At 44.4% G+C, this 13849-nt stretch overlaps 1 protein-coding gene across 6 annotated transcripts in view; it reads left to right on the forward strand.

Annotated features, from left to right (window-relative positions):
* The window catches only part of LOC113878212 (ATP-binding cassette sub-family A member 9-like), a 54753-nt gene that overhangs the window by 4931 nt on the left and 35973 nt on the right, over window positions 1-13849 (forward strand). For 5 of the 6 annotated variants that reach the window (XM_027519147.1, XM_027519151.1, XM_027519150.1 and 2 more), the window contains exons 2-13: window positions 522-623; window positions 2463-2670; window positions 3783-3947; window positions 4520-4623; window positions 5205-5431; window positions 7099-7240; window positions 7485-7670; window positions 9177-9324; window positions 9748-9916; window positions 11986-12047; window positions 12789-12899; window positions 13556-13731. In XM_027519147.1, coding sequence (XP_027374948.1) covers window positions 522-623; window positions 2463-2670; window positions 3783-3947; window positions 4520-4623; window positions 5205-5431; window positions 7099-7240; window positions 7485-7670; window positions 9177-9324; window positions 9748-9916; window positions 11986-12047; window positions 12789-12899; window positions 13556-13731 — 1800 coding nt within the window. Of the gene's footprint in view, window positions 1-521; window positions 624-2462; window positions 2671-3782; window positions 3948-4519; window positions 4624-5204; window positions 5432-6050; window positions 6183-7098; window positions 7241-7484; window positions 7671-9176; window positions 9325-9747; window positions 9917-11985; window positions 12048-12788; window positions 12900-13555; window positions 13732-13849 lie in introns of those variants that run through there. The other variant, XM_027519152.1, reaches the window with a different exon arrangement.

Genomic DNA, 13849 nt, shown 5'->3' on the forward strand with positions numbered 1-13849 from the left:
CCTACCTGGTATGCTATGAACTGTATCCATTCCAACTTGATGACATTGCACCCCGATACTCTACATTATGAAGGGCATCCTGGTACAGGTCCCCGCGTGCACACGTGTGGGAATCTCCTTGGCATACACACCAGGAGCAGTACTGACAGCGGGATGTTGCTAAGCAGCAATGAGCTGGTGATGAGTCGCTGGAACGGCTGTGTGGTCTTCTCCCGCTGGCAGTAACATTCCTTTATCCCTGTTAAAGAACTGAACACTTGGCTCTATTGCATTCTCTAATTTTCTCAGTCTAATGAGGAGTCAACGTGCAGCACGCGTGCGCACACTTGTTGGGAGTCTTCTTCCGTCTCACCCTGAGCGGCGTCATCCCTCCGCGAGGTCTTCAGCTCTCCTGGCTCCCTTTGCTTCTCGAGCAACTGGGAGCAGCTGCTGTGATGCTTCTCTCTGGCTGCGTTGCTCAATGTTTTCTATGTCCAACCCTCACATTTTCTCCCTTTACTTTCTCCTTTTAAAATGAACAGGTCAGGATGAGCAAGAGGCACTTCAGCGTGGGCCAGCAAACGAGGGCGCTTCTTGGCAAGAATTTTCTTAAGAAATGGAGGATGAAAAGAGAGACCTTGTCGGTACGGTTCAGAGTCTGTCATCTCATATTTAAAAGAGGACAGAGTACTTTTTTGGGTACAAACACTCTATCTGTTTTCTTTACTCTTTCATAGACATTCTATTTCTAATTAGCAGGCTGGATTTTTTTTTTTTCAAATTCGGAGTTTTGCTATTATTTCAAGTGAGATTCCTTTCAAATATGTCATTATGACACATCTTATTGGAAGAATTTTGTTAAGAATTTATACTCAGAAACTCCATGAAAAATAAAGTTATGAAAATAAACTCCCATAAAAATAAAGCCTGAATATTTATCCTACTGAGGTACCAATTACATCTGAATTCATTTGAATCTCATAAAGGAATAAGTACAAAAATTCAGCAGGAAAGTGAAAGAAATTTACTTAATCCAGAAAGTAATTAGAACTTAATCCAAAAAGTAATACAAAATTAAAACAAAAAAAATAAAACCTCCAAGAACAAACTGTAGCACTTGCACCATTGTACTATGGACAGAGATGATGTCGATTCGAAAGAAACCATGAGCAGAAAAACAAAGAGGAAAGGAAAATGGCATTTGAACTCTTGCTTATAGTAAGCTTCATAAGGATGATCGCATGCTATTCATGTAGGAACTTTAATAAATTCGGAAAAATCTAATTTAAAGTCACTTGTAAAATACCCATATTTCAAGAGAGGATGTATTAACACTTCACTTTCTGAACATTGCGAGTGCGCACGTGTTCTTCCAACCAATATGCACGGAGCGCGTGAATTTGCAGTGATTAAAGTACACAAAGATCCCTGTGTGCAGGAAGGATTATGTACGTATAAAAGCTGGAGTCTACGCTATAGAGATGTTTTACGTCTTTTTATCTCTTTTAGTATAAGGATTATATCTGTGAATTTATTTATCTAAACAGATACAGGTGTAAAAACAAACCAACATAAGAGTTAAAGGATGATCATCTGGTGAATAAGATATATACCTTTTTTAAAGGCCATGTGTTAGAATTATGGGCTTCCCTTGTAGCTCATGGAGAACACAAGGGCAACCCACTCCAGTGTTCTTGCCTGGAGAATCCCAGGGATGGGGGAGCCTGGTGGGCTGCTGTCTATGGGGTCGAACAGTCGGACAGAACTGAAGCGATTTAGCAGCAGCAGCAGCAGCAGCTCGTAGCTCAGACAGTAAAGAGTCCACTTGCAATGCAGAAGACCTGGATTTGATCCCTATAACTGAACAATAAATTGTGTTCTTATCAGATTTCAAATGCATTTGCAATTCTGGTACATTTCCAATTCCAGAATGCTATCACAATGACAAAGGCTTTTAAAAGTCTTTTCGGGAAGCAGTGTTTTGGAGTACATTTCCAATTCTAGAACACCATCATGATGACAAAGGCTTTTAAAATTCTTTTCATGAAGCAATGTTTTGGAGCTATCTTCTTTTGCATTTGGGCAGCAGAAAATAAATATACCACTTCATTCCTGATTATGGAGGCGGATTGTCTATTTCATTCCAATGAACATTTCTTTATCATTCTCACTCAGGGGTCAACATGACCATTCATGAAGCAATCCAGCCTTTAACACTTGCATTCAAGTAAATAAACTTAAATTATTAGTTATAATTGGAATTGACACTACAACTCTGTCTTAAGGGATGGTGTGCATATTTCAAAATACACAGATTAAAGGACAAAAGAAAGTCGAAACACTTAAACACTTAAAAACTGGAAGAGAGGGAAAAACAATGCCCAAGCAACCCAACAGAATTGAGTTTTTAACTCGTTTGTCTCTGATCAGGCCGTCGTAGAACAACTGCTGACTTGCTTGCTTTTTCTCCCCCTGCTCTGCAGGAATGGCTCTTCTCCTGTCTCCTAGTACTGTTTGCTCATCTGTTTTCCTCTAATTTACACCAAGTTAATGACTTCCCTCAACTGCCCGCTGTGAACTTGGGACGGGTAGATAATTTTAATGATTCTGATTACATTATTGCATTTGCTCCTGAATCCAAGACCACCCAGGAGATAATGAACAAGTTGGCTTCTGCCCCTTTCATAAAAGGTATGTTTTAGGCAGTTCATGGTAATTTCCTTATTTGCAAAATACACGAATTCATTTGCAATTTCTTTGATAAACTGTGTTCAACGTTCAAGTATCTAGATTTAATTAACATTAATTTATATTCCTCTCTAGTATTAAGGAGATTTTCTTACTGTTTACTAGTCTTCTATTGAAGAAATTTTATATTAAAAAGGTGATCCTCATTGTATTCCTTATCAAAATGAGACAGTCCAGGACCATTCAGACATATGTTTGTGAGAAGACTCTGGGAAGATTGGGAGGTGGTGACAGCGTGGCTTTTTAATCTCTTCAAATACTTCTTTGGGGTTTCCTCTGGCCCATCACCTTGCTTTGCCTGGTTCTGAGTCTGTATTCGGCTTCCCCCATGGCTCAGTGGTTAAAGAATCTGCCTGCAATGCAGGAAGCCCAGGAGGCACGGGCTAGATCCCTGGGTCAGGAAGATTCCCTGGAGGAGGGCATGGCAACCCACCCCAGTCTTCTTGCCTGGAGAATCGCACAGACAGAGGAGCTGGAGGCCTCGGTCCACGAGGTCACACAGAGTCGGACACGACTCCGCACAAGCCCGAGTCGGGGTCGGTCTGTCTCTGGCGCTCCCACGCGTGCCCGCCTCTGTTGGCCAAGACAGAGTCTAGCGATGAGGCCTATGGGAAGGCTGACGTCACTCCCTTTTGACCTCCCAGGAGCCTACCCATGCATGTGTAGTCAGGAGGGTCTCCCTGAGCTCAGGAATGAGGGATCTGCGGTCTCTTATCTCATACGCAGACAGGACTCTGCTTCTCCTCGCTCCTGCTGCTTTGGAGTGGCTGTCTCCACTGCTCCAGCAGGGGCCCATCCATCTCCTGCCTCAAAACCAAGGGCAGCGTGTCCAACAAAACTAGGTGACAAGGCTGCGACCTCAGAATGGCAGGGGTAGGGGTAGGGTCTCTGACGGACCCGAGTAGAGAATAGGGACCCTGTCAGAGGGCAGCAGCGGCCCCTGCAGAGCGGAGGGGCCAGGGCTGGGGCAGTGAGGCTGCCCCAAACCGCAGCCACAGTCCTGTCTCTGGACCACACAGAGATCTCAGCCGCTGTCCCCTCCTCTCACTCGGCAGGGAGGACCATCTCGGGCTGGCCTGATGAGCAGAGCATGGGCGAGCTGGAGCTAAACTATTCTACAGATGCGGTGAGAGTCATCTTTAACGACGCCTTCTCATACCATTTGAAGTTTTTGTGGGGACATAGAATCCCCACGATGAAGGAGCACAGAGACCATTCAGGTAACCTTCCTATTGGAAAAAAAAATCTATTTTTTGCTATATTGTCATTAGCCACAAGGAGGCCTATGTGACGGTAGATGTCTACTGTCTACAAACATATACAACATAAAGCTTAATTTCTGAACATACGTGAGATTCATTCTTATTAAATAAAGCCTATGATCTTAAGTGTATTTTTTTAAGAAATTATATTGCTATCATTCCTATGCTACCTGTAAATAAAACCTCGAGAAAAGGTTCTTGCTCAGTGATTTCCAGTCATTTAAAAAAGTAGTGCTTTATTGGCACAAGCAACAGAAGAACAAAACTCAACAAAACAGTCTCAACTAATGGAGAGAATGGATGATAAGATTTAATGAAAAGTTGTTGAGAGCGGGTCCTAAGAACATTGATAAAGCATGTCTGGTATATTCTTCTTGGGTGAACCCCCCTGAGAACACTTACCATCCATTATATTATTGTGGACCAGGAGTGTATTTTGGAACTTTTGAAATTCTGATTTTCCCTGTATCCCAGACTGTCCTATCTCATCATAATAGGTGTTTTCTTTTTTTCTTTTTTTCCCCCTAAAGCTCATTGTCAAATAATGGATGAAAGTGTCATTTGTGAAGGTTCTTTGTTCTGGGAGAAAGGCTTTGTAGCTTTTCAAGCTGCTATTAATGCTGCCATCATAGAAGTGAGTATTGAGTTCAAAGAAACTAACTGCTTTGAAAATCTGGTTTTCATAGAGGGTGATTGAATCAATCTGTCATTTAATTAATTTAGTCACTTGATATGGAACAACAGGCTGAGTAATTACTCTAACTAAACCTTACGCCGAACGCTGAGGATTAAGAAAGAAGTAGAATGCAGGCACTTTTCTCCAGGGATCTTGGATCATGGGGGAGAGAAATAGGAATAAATAGTTGTAGTGAGAGTCCCAGCTCTGTCATGGAACGGAAGTGATGGCGAGGCAGGCCACAGGCAGAGGATTCTCTGGTGAGAGGTATCAGAGAAGACTTACTAACCAAAGTGACACTTCAGAGGTGACTTCACATGCGTGTAGAATTTTATTCACTGAAGATACTAAGTAAGGATATTCTAAGGAATTGAGACAAAATCTAGTATATTCCAGGATTTACAAGGGGATGAATCATGATGGACATACATATAGAGTAAACGTGGAGTGAATGCACATAACTTCTATAATTGAGACCAAATGCATGAGGCTGTAATTAGCTTAACACTAACACTGTGCTCACCGATGTCTTTCTTTAGATCACAACGAATCACTCGGTGATGGAAAACCTGATGTCAGTGACTGGTATAAATATGAAGATACTACCTTTTGTTGCCCAAGCAGGAGTTTTGACTGATTTTTTCGTTTTCTTCTGTGTTATTTCTTTTTCTGCCTTCATATACTACGTATCAGTCAGTGTTGCACAAGAAAGACAATTCATGAAGCCACTGATGACAATGATGGGACTTCGAGAGTCGGCCTTCTGGTAAACCCCATGGCTACGCTCCATCCTGCAACACAGAACAAGTTAGCTGGTCGGACACCCTAGACCCGAAAAGTATCATATTTAAACCTGATGCTGTCATAAAGTAGTGCCTTGCGTAGGAATGGATGAATGGGCCTGTAGGTTCCATTACAAACCAGTGGCCACATTAAATGCATAAAATACAGCACTGCATTTAATTATCTCATCATTTTTTCAGCAGAGGATAAGGAAGTTTAAACAAGATAAGTGACTACCTTCAGGGTCAGATAGGTACAGTGTAGCAGAGAAAGCTTAAACAAGCTTCACAGAAGGGGAGAGTTTATTCTTTCCCTTATAAAGAAGCTTTCTTCCTGATTCTTTGAAATCAATCGCAAAAAAAAAATAAAAAGACAAACAAAACTTATCTTCATTTCCATCTAAATACGTGTATCTATCTATGTCCAATGTCTGTGTGTATAAATGTGTCTACGTTCAGTCTATATCTACTCATCTGTGTCAGGGGCTGGCAAACTGACTGGTCCGTTTGTTTTTACAAAACGAGGGATGATTGGAGGCAAAAGGAGAAGAGGGCAGCAGAGGATGAGATGGTCGGATGGCATCGCCGGCTCAGCGGATGTGAATCTGAGCAAACTCCCGGAGATGGTGAAGCAGAGCGAAGCCTGGTGCGCTGCCGTCCAGGGGGTCACAGAGAGTCCGTCGTAACTTAGCCGCTGAACGGCAGCCACAGAAACCAGGGATGGCTTTCACCCAGGTTTGAAAAAAAATCATGAAAACAATAATATTTTATGGCACCAAATCTCTATATGAATTCAAGTTTCAGCATCTACAAATAATACATTTTTGGTGGAACACAGCCATGGCCAAACCGTTGTGTTAGGAAGGCAGTGCCGTAGGAGCCGCAGGGACTATGATCTGAAAAGCCTGAAATAGTTACTGTCTGGCTCTTCAGAGGAAACGTTTGCTGATCCCTGCTTCCTCGTCTGGTTTGTTTTGGTTTTGGTTCCATGATGTTCATGTAATTACTGAAAGAGGAGGCCCAGGACTGACAAATCAATCATCGTAAATGCCTTCCACTGGAAACCTCTCCCATTTACTCTTGTTACAATATCCAGCTTTGTTGTTGTTCATTCGCTCAGTCATGTCCGGCTCTCTGTGACCTCATGGACTGCAACACACCAGGCTCCTCTGTCCTCCACTCTCTCCCAGAGTTTGCTCAAACTCATGTCCCTTGAATCAGTGATGCCATCCACCCATCTCATCCTCTGTCGCCCCCTTCTCTTCCTGCCCTCAATCTTTCCCAGCACCAGGGTCTTTTCCGCTGAGTTGGCTTTTTGCATCAGGTGGCCAAAGTATTGGAGCTTCAGCTTCAGCATCAGTCCTTCCAATGAATATTTAGGGTTGAATCACCTTTAGGATGGACTGGTTTGATCTCCAGGTTATTTGTCTTATTTTGAAATTAGCCACCTATTTTACCCATTAACTTGTTTTATTGCTACCTTCTCCAGTAGAAGATGAAACTCAGGGGCAGAGAAGTTTTCTGACTTACAAGATGTTGTGTTCCCTTTGCTCTTGGTATACGGCAAGCTTCACAAGACGGCTGCTGAAAAATGAATGAATCGAGGGATGGAATAGTAGCACTTTGAACTGATGCTTTCTTTCTATGCCAGGCTGTCCTGGGGTTTGATGTACACTGGCTTCATCTCTATCACGGCCACTCTGATGGCTATTATAGTGACATATGCCCCAGTCGTCATCCTGACTGGCTTCACGGTGGTCTTCACCCTCTTTCTACTCTACGGCCTGTCTTTGGTGAGTTGGTGAATTCTCTCTCTCTCTCTGAACTCTTGCTCAGAGAAAACTAGCAGTCATTTCTCACTGATTCTGCTCACATATCCTCTGTTCTGTTTGCAATATTTGAGTCGTTGCATGAGACAGTATCTAGAGGTTGGGGGCAATGATGAAATATACTTCTGCATGATGAAATTCTCTTCTATTATGCCTCTGGTGATTCCCAGCGGATTGTGGACCACCCGGAGTCTTCCTCTCCTTTCAGATAACGTTAGCTTTCCTGATGAGCGTGTTGGTGAAGAAACCCTTCCTTACGGGGCTGGTGGTCTTCCTCCTCACTGTCTTCTGGGGGAGCTTGGGATTCACAGCTTTGTACAGACGCCTTCCTGCGGCTTTGGAGTGGACCTTATGTCTTCTTAGCCCCTTTGCTTTCACTGCTGGAATGGCCCAGGTAAGAGTTCATGAGACTATTTCACTATTTCACTCACTGTGTGTGTTAATCGCTCAGTCGTGTCCAGCTCCTCTGTCCGTGAATTCTCCAGGCCAGAATACTGGAGTGGGGAGCCGTTCCCTTCTCCAGGGGATCTTCCCAACCCAGGGATTAAAGCCAGGTCTCCCGCAATGCAGGTGGATTCTTTACAGTCTGAGCCACCAGGGAAGGGACTAAGCACAAGCTATGATGTTGTAACTAGAATTACATTTTCTGAGAGGAGGTCAGTCTCGTATAGAACTGGCCAATCAAGAAACAAAAATGTGCTCTAGGATATTGCTGGTGGTCCAGTGGTTAAGAATCCGCCTGCCAATGCAGGGGACACGGGTTCGATCCCTAGTCTGGGAAGCTTCCACATGCCACAGAGCGACTAAGCCCGGGAACCGCAACTGCTGAGCCTGTGCTCCAGAGCCAGCGCTCAGCAACGTGGGAGCCACTGCAGTGAGAGGCCCCTGCGTGGCGGTGAGGAGTAGACCCTGCTCTTGCCTCGACTAGAAAAAGCCTGCCACAGCAATGAAGACCCGGCACAGCCACAAATACATAAATAAGTGAATCTTAACAATGTCTCTAGGGAGTTACTGGTTTTCAAATACTGCTGATAACATGAAGGGTCATGTTTCCTGAGCATTAAATGAAATAAACGTTCTTTGGGGGACAGCCCTATAAAAGTAAAAGCTGACCACACCATCAATGGGGTGTCAGTCTATATTAATCAGATCTAAAAGAAAACGGGTAATGCTGAGAGAGAGAAAGAAAAACCTTTCCTGTCTTTTCAATCTGCACCTTCACAAAAGCAAATGGGAATTTTAACCTTTAGTATGTCGCGTGAGTTATCCAGGGGGGATCTAAAAACCTTCCCAGGTGGCACAGTGATACAGAATCAGTCTGTACTGCAGGAGACACAAGAGACATGGGTTTGATTCCTGGTTAGGGAAGATCCCCTGGAGTAGGAAATGGCAACCCACTCTAGTATTCTTGCCAGGAAAATTCCATGGACAGAGGAGCCTGGCGGGCTACAGTCCATGGGGTCACAAACACCTCTACTAAGAAATTATTCTTCTGTCTTCTGCCTGACTGCAAAAGTACTTCAGCCCTCTCCCTTTCAGTCTCAAATAGCGTCCCCCCTCTAGAACTACCCCCTCTCCTCCACAGTCAGCCTGATGAAGCCCCCAGGCAGCCCAGCTCCAGTATCAGCTTCCTGGTTTTCACCTCTGCCTGGAGGACTTCCCTGTTGCAGAGTGTGGCCTTCTAAATCCTGAGCACCACCTTCACTCACTCCCTGAATTGCTTTGTGGTTAGATGGTTTCCTTCCTGTATCTTCCAACAGATTAGTGCTCTATGAAGACAGAATCATGTTTCATTTATCTTTTCAATTCCAATGTCTAGCAGAAATAAGACAATAATAACTTTTAATGCTCTGGGTATCCTTTTTCAATTCCACACATGTATCTTTTTTTTTTTTTCCAGCTTATCCATTTGGACTACGACGTGAATTCTAACATCCATTCAGATTCTCCAAACGACCAGTACCTCATAATAGCTACTATTTTCATGCTGGTTTTTGATGCTCTTCTCTATTTGGTATTGACGTTGTATTTGGACAAAATTTTGCCCAGTAAGTAGTAACATGATTGTGATTCAACACAATTTCATTTCTATTTCTTTAAAATAACTGTCTACAACATATTAGATATAAATTATCAAGCATTCCCCCTCCTCCACCAAAGTTTCTAAAATAAGCCGTAGCGGTATTCTGCATTTAATACCGCTTTCTAAGATCTTGATGGACCATAACATTTTAGCTGGTTTCTTGAAGAAAAAGGCCCTTATAGATTAAGGATGATTTGTAGATCAAGGCTAATAGACCCAGGATAACTACACTGTTATGCTTGTCTCAGAACCGGCCAAAGAATGCTAGCTCCTGATGCTGGGTCTGAGGAACCCCTAAGCCCTCCCAGACGGGTTGCACTGTCTGCTGGCCGCTCTAGCGCTCAAGGTGGTGACTGACCCAGTGCTTCTTTACCGCCTGTTCATGTAGCTGAATATGGACGTCAGCAGCCTCCCTGGTTTTTCCTTAAATCCTCTTCTTGGTTCCAACGCCGAAGGGCTGATCGTGCGGCCCTCGAGAATGACATCGATCCAGATTCTCCATCCGATGACTCTTTTGAACCAGTGTCTGCAGAATTCCACGGGAAAGAAGCCATCAGGTAATGAAAATATCACGTGAGGCTGAAATGGAGAGCAGGTCCGAGAGCAGAGCTCTATCGGGCAAGGTCGGGGGGACAGAGTGCCTCTCAGTGCCTCTGTGTACCCACCCTGCCAGGATGCTACACTCGTGAAAGCCTACACTCGTTTTTGGGGGGCCACACCACTACGCAGCTTACACGATCTTAGTTCCTCACCGAGCAGGGGAACTCGGCGGGGAAAGCTCCAAGTCCTAACCACTGGACCGCCTGGGAATTCCCAAGGCTAGCCTCGCTCTTAACAGCACTGTCTTCTCATCTTGTCCGCATTTGCTTTTACTAAAATCTTACAACAGGACGACGTCCATCAGCGAAGTGATAGCCTTCGTATTTCCATTTTCGTCATCACCTCTCTTTTCTTTTGCCTTGTTGTTTTTCTCTGTCCTTTCCCTTTACGACAGACACAGTCCTCATCTTTGTTATTCTGAGCCCCCTTTTCTCTGCAATTCACTTTATCTCTCGTCTTTTGCTTCCTGATTAATAAGCCCAGAAGGAAGCAGCAAGAGACACAGACAAGGGGAGATGGAAGGAAACCCGAGCCGGGGGCGCTCTGGCAGGTGTGTCTCCCTCTGAGATACTGTGTGTGCTGCAGTCAATCCTGGCGGCTCCATGTCCCAACCACCAGAAGCACCGAAACTCCCCGGATCTCTGCTCAAGATTTGCCCATCTTTGTCGCCTTTGTCTCACACCTAAACAATACCATTCTGGTTCACCACCTCCATTTTAACTCTGAACATTTATGATACGTACAGTCTCTAAATAGTAACTTTTGAAAACAAGTGTCCAGTATGAACAGACACCAAAGGGTGGCATTCTCTCACTCCTGGCGTACCAGGACTGTGTCATCGAGAATCGTGACCTCCCTGCAAACTGGAATTTTTACATCCTTTCCGATGTCTGGGCCAGAATCAGGGGCCATCAGAGGAGGCGTAGAAAGTCCTAAATGCTCAGGAGGCATTTTGTCTTCCCCAGTGGGCAGGGAGCAGGGTTTTGATGATTTGTGAGTTACAGTTAGCCAGAGCAGCTCTATGCTCTAGGAAAAGCATCCCCAGAATGAACAGAGGCCTTGGGGGCAGACAACCTCACATATTTGATCATGAGATAGTTCAGGAGTTTGAGCTATGAATTGGCAACCCTGGGCTATAGGTCCTGCTCCATGGCTATGCCCTGTGCTGCAAACAACAGGTTATATCTGTGTGTGTGTGTGTGTGTGTGTGTGTGTGTGTTAGCCGCTCAGTTGTGTCTGACTCTTTGCGACCCCGTGGACTGTAGCCCTCCAGGCCTCTGTCCATGGAATTCTCCAAGTAGGAATACAGGAGCGGGTTGCCATGCCCTCCTCCAAGGGATCTTCCCAACCCAGGGATCAAAGCTGCATCTCCTGCAACGTGTCACTAGAAGGTCATGCAGATGAAATCCACAGGACCCGGCTTAGAACGAACCTTCACTGTGCTTGAAATTTTTTTTTCTCTGTACTCCGTTTTCTTATCTTTTTCCTCTTCTCCCATCTTCTTGGGAAGTGTCTTGTCTCCCAGGCATTTTTCTTCTCTGCACACAGGATCTTATTCACTCTACAAATCCACCACACAAGAGAGTTAATGTCATTCCCATTTTACTGCTGAACTCAGTGAGCTTTGAGTCCACGGATGGTGTGCGTGGCACACGACTCTGGGACTTGGCCCAGGGAGGTCTGACCCCCAAAGCCAGCGTGTCTCTTTGCGGGCTCACTGCTTGCTTCTGTCCCCCACCGGAGTGCGGGTCCTCTACACGCCGTCTCATCGCCCGCTTCCTCTGGGCCAGTCACTTCTCATCATCCTCACGGCACTCACAGACTCACGCTGCCTGCAGAGAGTGAGCTGCTCAGCATGGGACGAGGACGGAGGCAGGCTCCGATGAGGAGCCAAGAGACTTCTGTCCGCCCGCGGACCTGCGTGAAGGAAAAGGACCTCCAGCTTTCCTGACAGCCTGGGCGGCTTGACTCACGAGTTCTCTGTCTGCCTCTACCATTTGCTCAAAACGTCTTCCTCTCTTTTCAGAATAAGAAATCTTAAAAAGGCATATGGAAAAGGCAAGCACGAAAAAGTAGAAGCTTTGAAAGGTAATGAAATAGCCTCATGTGTAACCTAGCGACGTGACTTAGCGACCGCACCTCCCTGTTACACTGTCTCAGCCACGATTAAGAACAGATATTCCAGATACCATGACTTGCCTTTATTTGAGCACATTATGGTTTCTTCCAAGTAAACTTCAAAATCTTGTAATAATTTGAGGAAGTCGGATGCACCACTGATATCTTATGGGTTTGAAGGATACAGGATAGCATGATACTGTTTATTTTCAACTCATGGTATTGACCCTAAAGCTGTCTTTATTATACTCAGCCTATCTTTAATGACAAGATTGATTTCATTGAAAAAAAATTGTTAGTCAGATAATAATATATATCATGACAACACTGCATATATTCAATGTGTATCATAGAATGTGCAGTTTTATTTTTTTAAGATTTTTTTGATATGGACCATTTTTAAAGTCTTTTTTGAGTTTGTTACATATTGCTTCTGTTTTACCTTTTGGTTTTTCCACTGGGAGTCAGTGTGGGAACCTAGCTCCCTGCCCTGGGATTGAACCCACACCTCCCACATTGGAAGGCAGAGTTAACCACTGAACTGCCAGGGAAGTCCTAGAAGATGCCATTTTAAAGGAATGAATCTGGGGGTGCGTTTTATTTTGAGTATTGCTAGCCAAATATACAGATGCTGTGAGAATTTATAAAAATTTCAGAGACTGTAAAGTTACCATGCAGGCTCTGAGTGTCATCTTCTTGGAATAATGCCAGGCCTGGTATTGGAGGTATACGAAGGCCAGATCACGGGCATCCTCGGTCACAGCGGAGCTGGGAAAACCACGCTGTTAAATATACTCAGCGGACTGTCGGCCCCAACGTCAGGTGAGAAGACAGGCACGGCAGGACACGAGCACGGGCAAGTGAACCCAGTGTGCTTTTCATCTGCTCCCTAGTTTCAGTCACGAACCCCAGCAAGCAGTTTCATCAACTACTAGCCACACTCAGGCACTTGAGAGAGGATCTTTAGAAGGTCCTTCAAGTTATTATTTGACAGATTTCCGTTGAACTCATTTAGGAGAATCTTTGTGGCTTAAATAGGTCATGATAAGTAGCTCTTCTGTTTCCTAATGGGCTTGGATGTATGGAGAACATTAAGTTTTAATTCATCAAGAGTGTACAGTACTCCTTTTAGGTAAAAGGAATATGGATAAACAAAGTATGAGAAAGTAGAAGCTTTGAAGGGTAAAGAAATAGCCTCATATGTAACCTAGTGATGTGATTTAGCAACGGTGCCTCACTGGCAAACTGTCCCGGTTGCTATTAAGAACAAATATTCCAGATATTATGCCTTGCCTGTATTTGAACACATTATTTTTATTTGAGCACATTATTGTTTCTTCCAAATAAACTTAAAAGCCTTGTAATAATCTTGTTATAACGTTTAAAGGACTTTAGTATTGACACACGTTGCTTTCCGTTTTAAAATCTCGCACATGAGACCTGGATCTTTATCCTGAGGCTGACCGTTTCCCTTCCAGGGTCCGTCACCATCTACAATCACTCACTTTCAGAAGCGGCTGACCTAGAACACATCAGCAAGCTCACTGGCGTCTGTCCACAAGCTAACGTGCAATTTGGTTTCCTCACCGTGAGAGAAAACCTCAGGCTCTTTGCTAAGATAAAAGGGATTCAGCCACATGAAGTGGAGCAACAGGTAGATGCCTAAGCTAGCTGTCACAGCCGCGAGAATGGAACTGCTTACCTAGAAAACCCTACATGCGTGTGTGTTGTTTCTACACAATTCATCCTCAAAAGGTCCACAAGGCCCTTTG

This window comes from Bos indicus x Bos taurus, chromosome 19 (genome assembly GCF_003369695.1).
Source record: "Bos indicus x Bos taurus breed Angus x Brahman F1 hybrid chromosome 19, Bos_hybrid_MaternalHap_v2.0, whole genome shotgun sequence".
In the NCBI taxonomy this organism is placed as follows: Eukaryota; Metazoa; Chordata; class Mammalia; order Artiodactyla; family Bovidae; genus Bos; species Bos indicus x Bos taurus.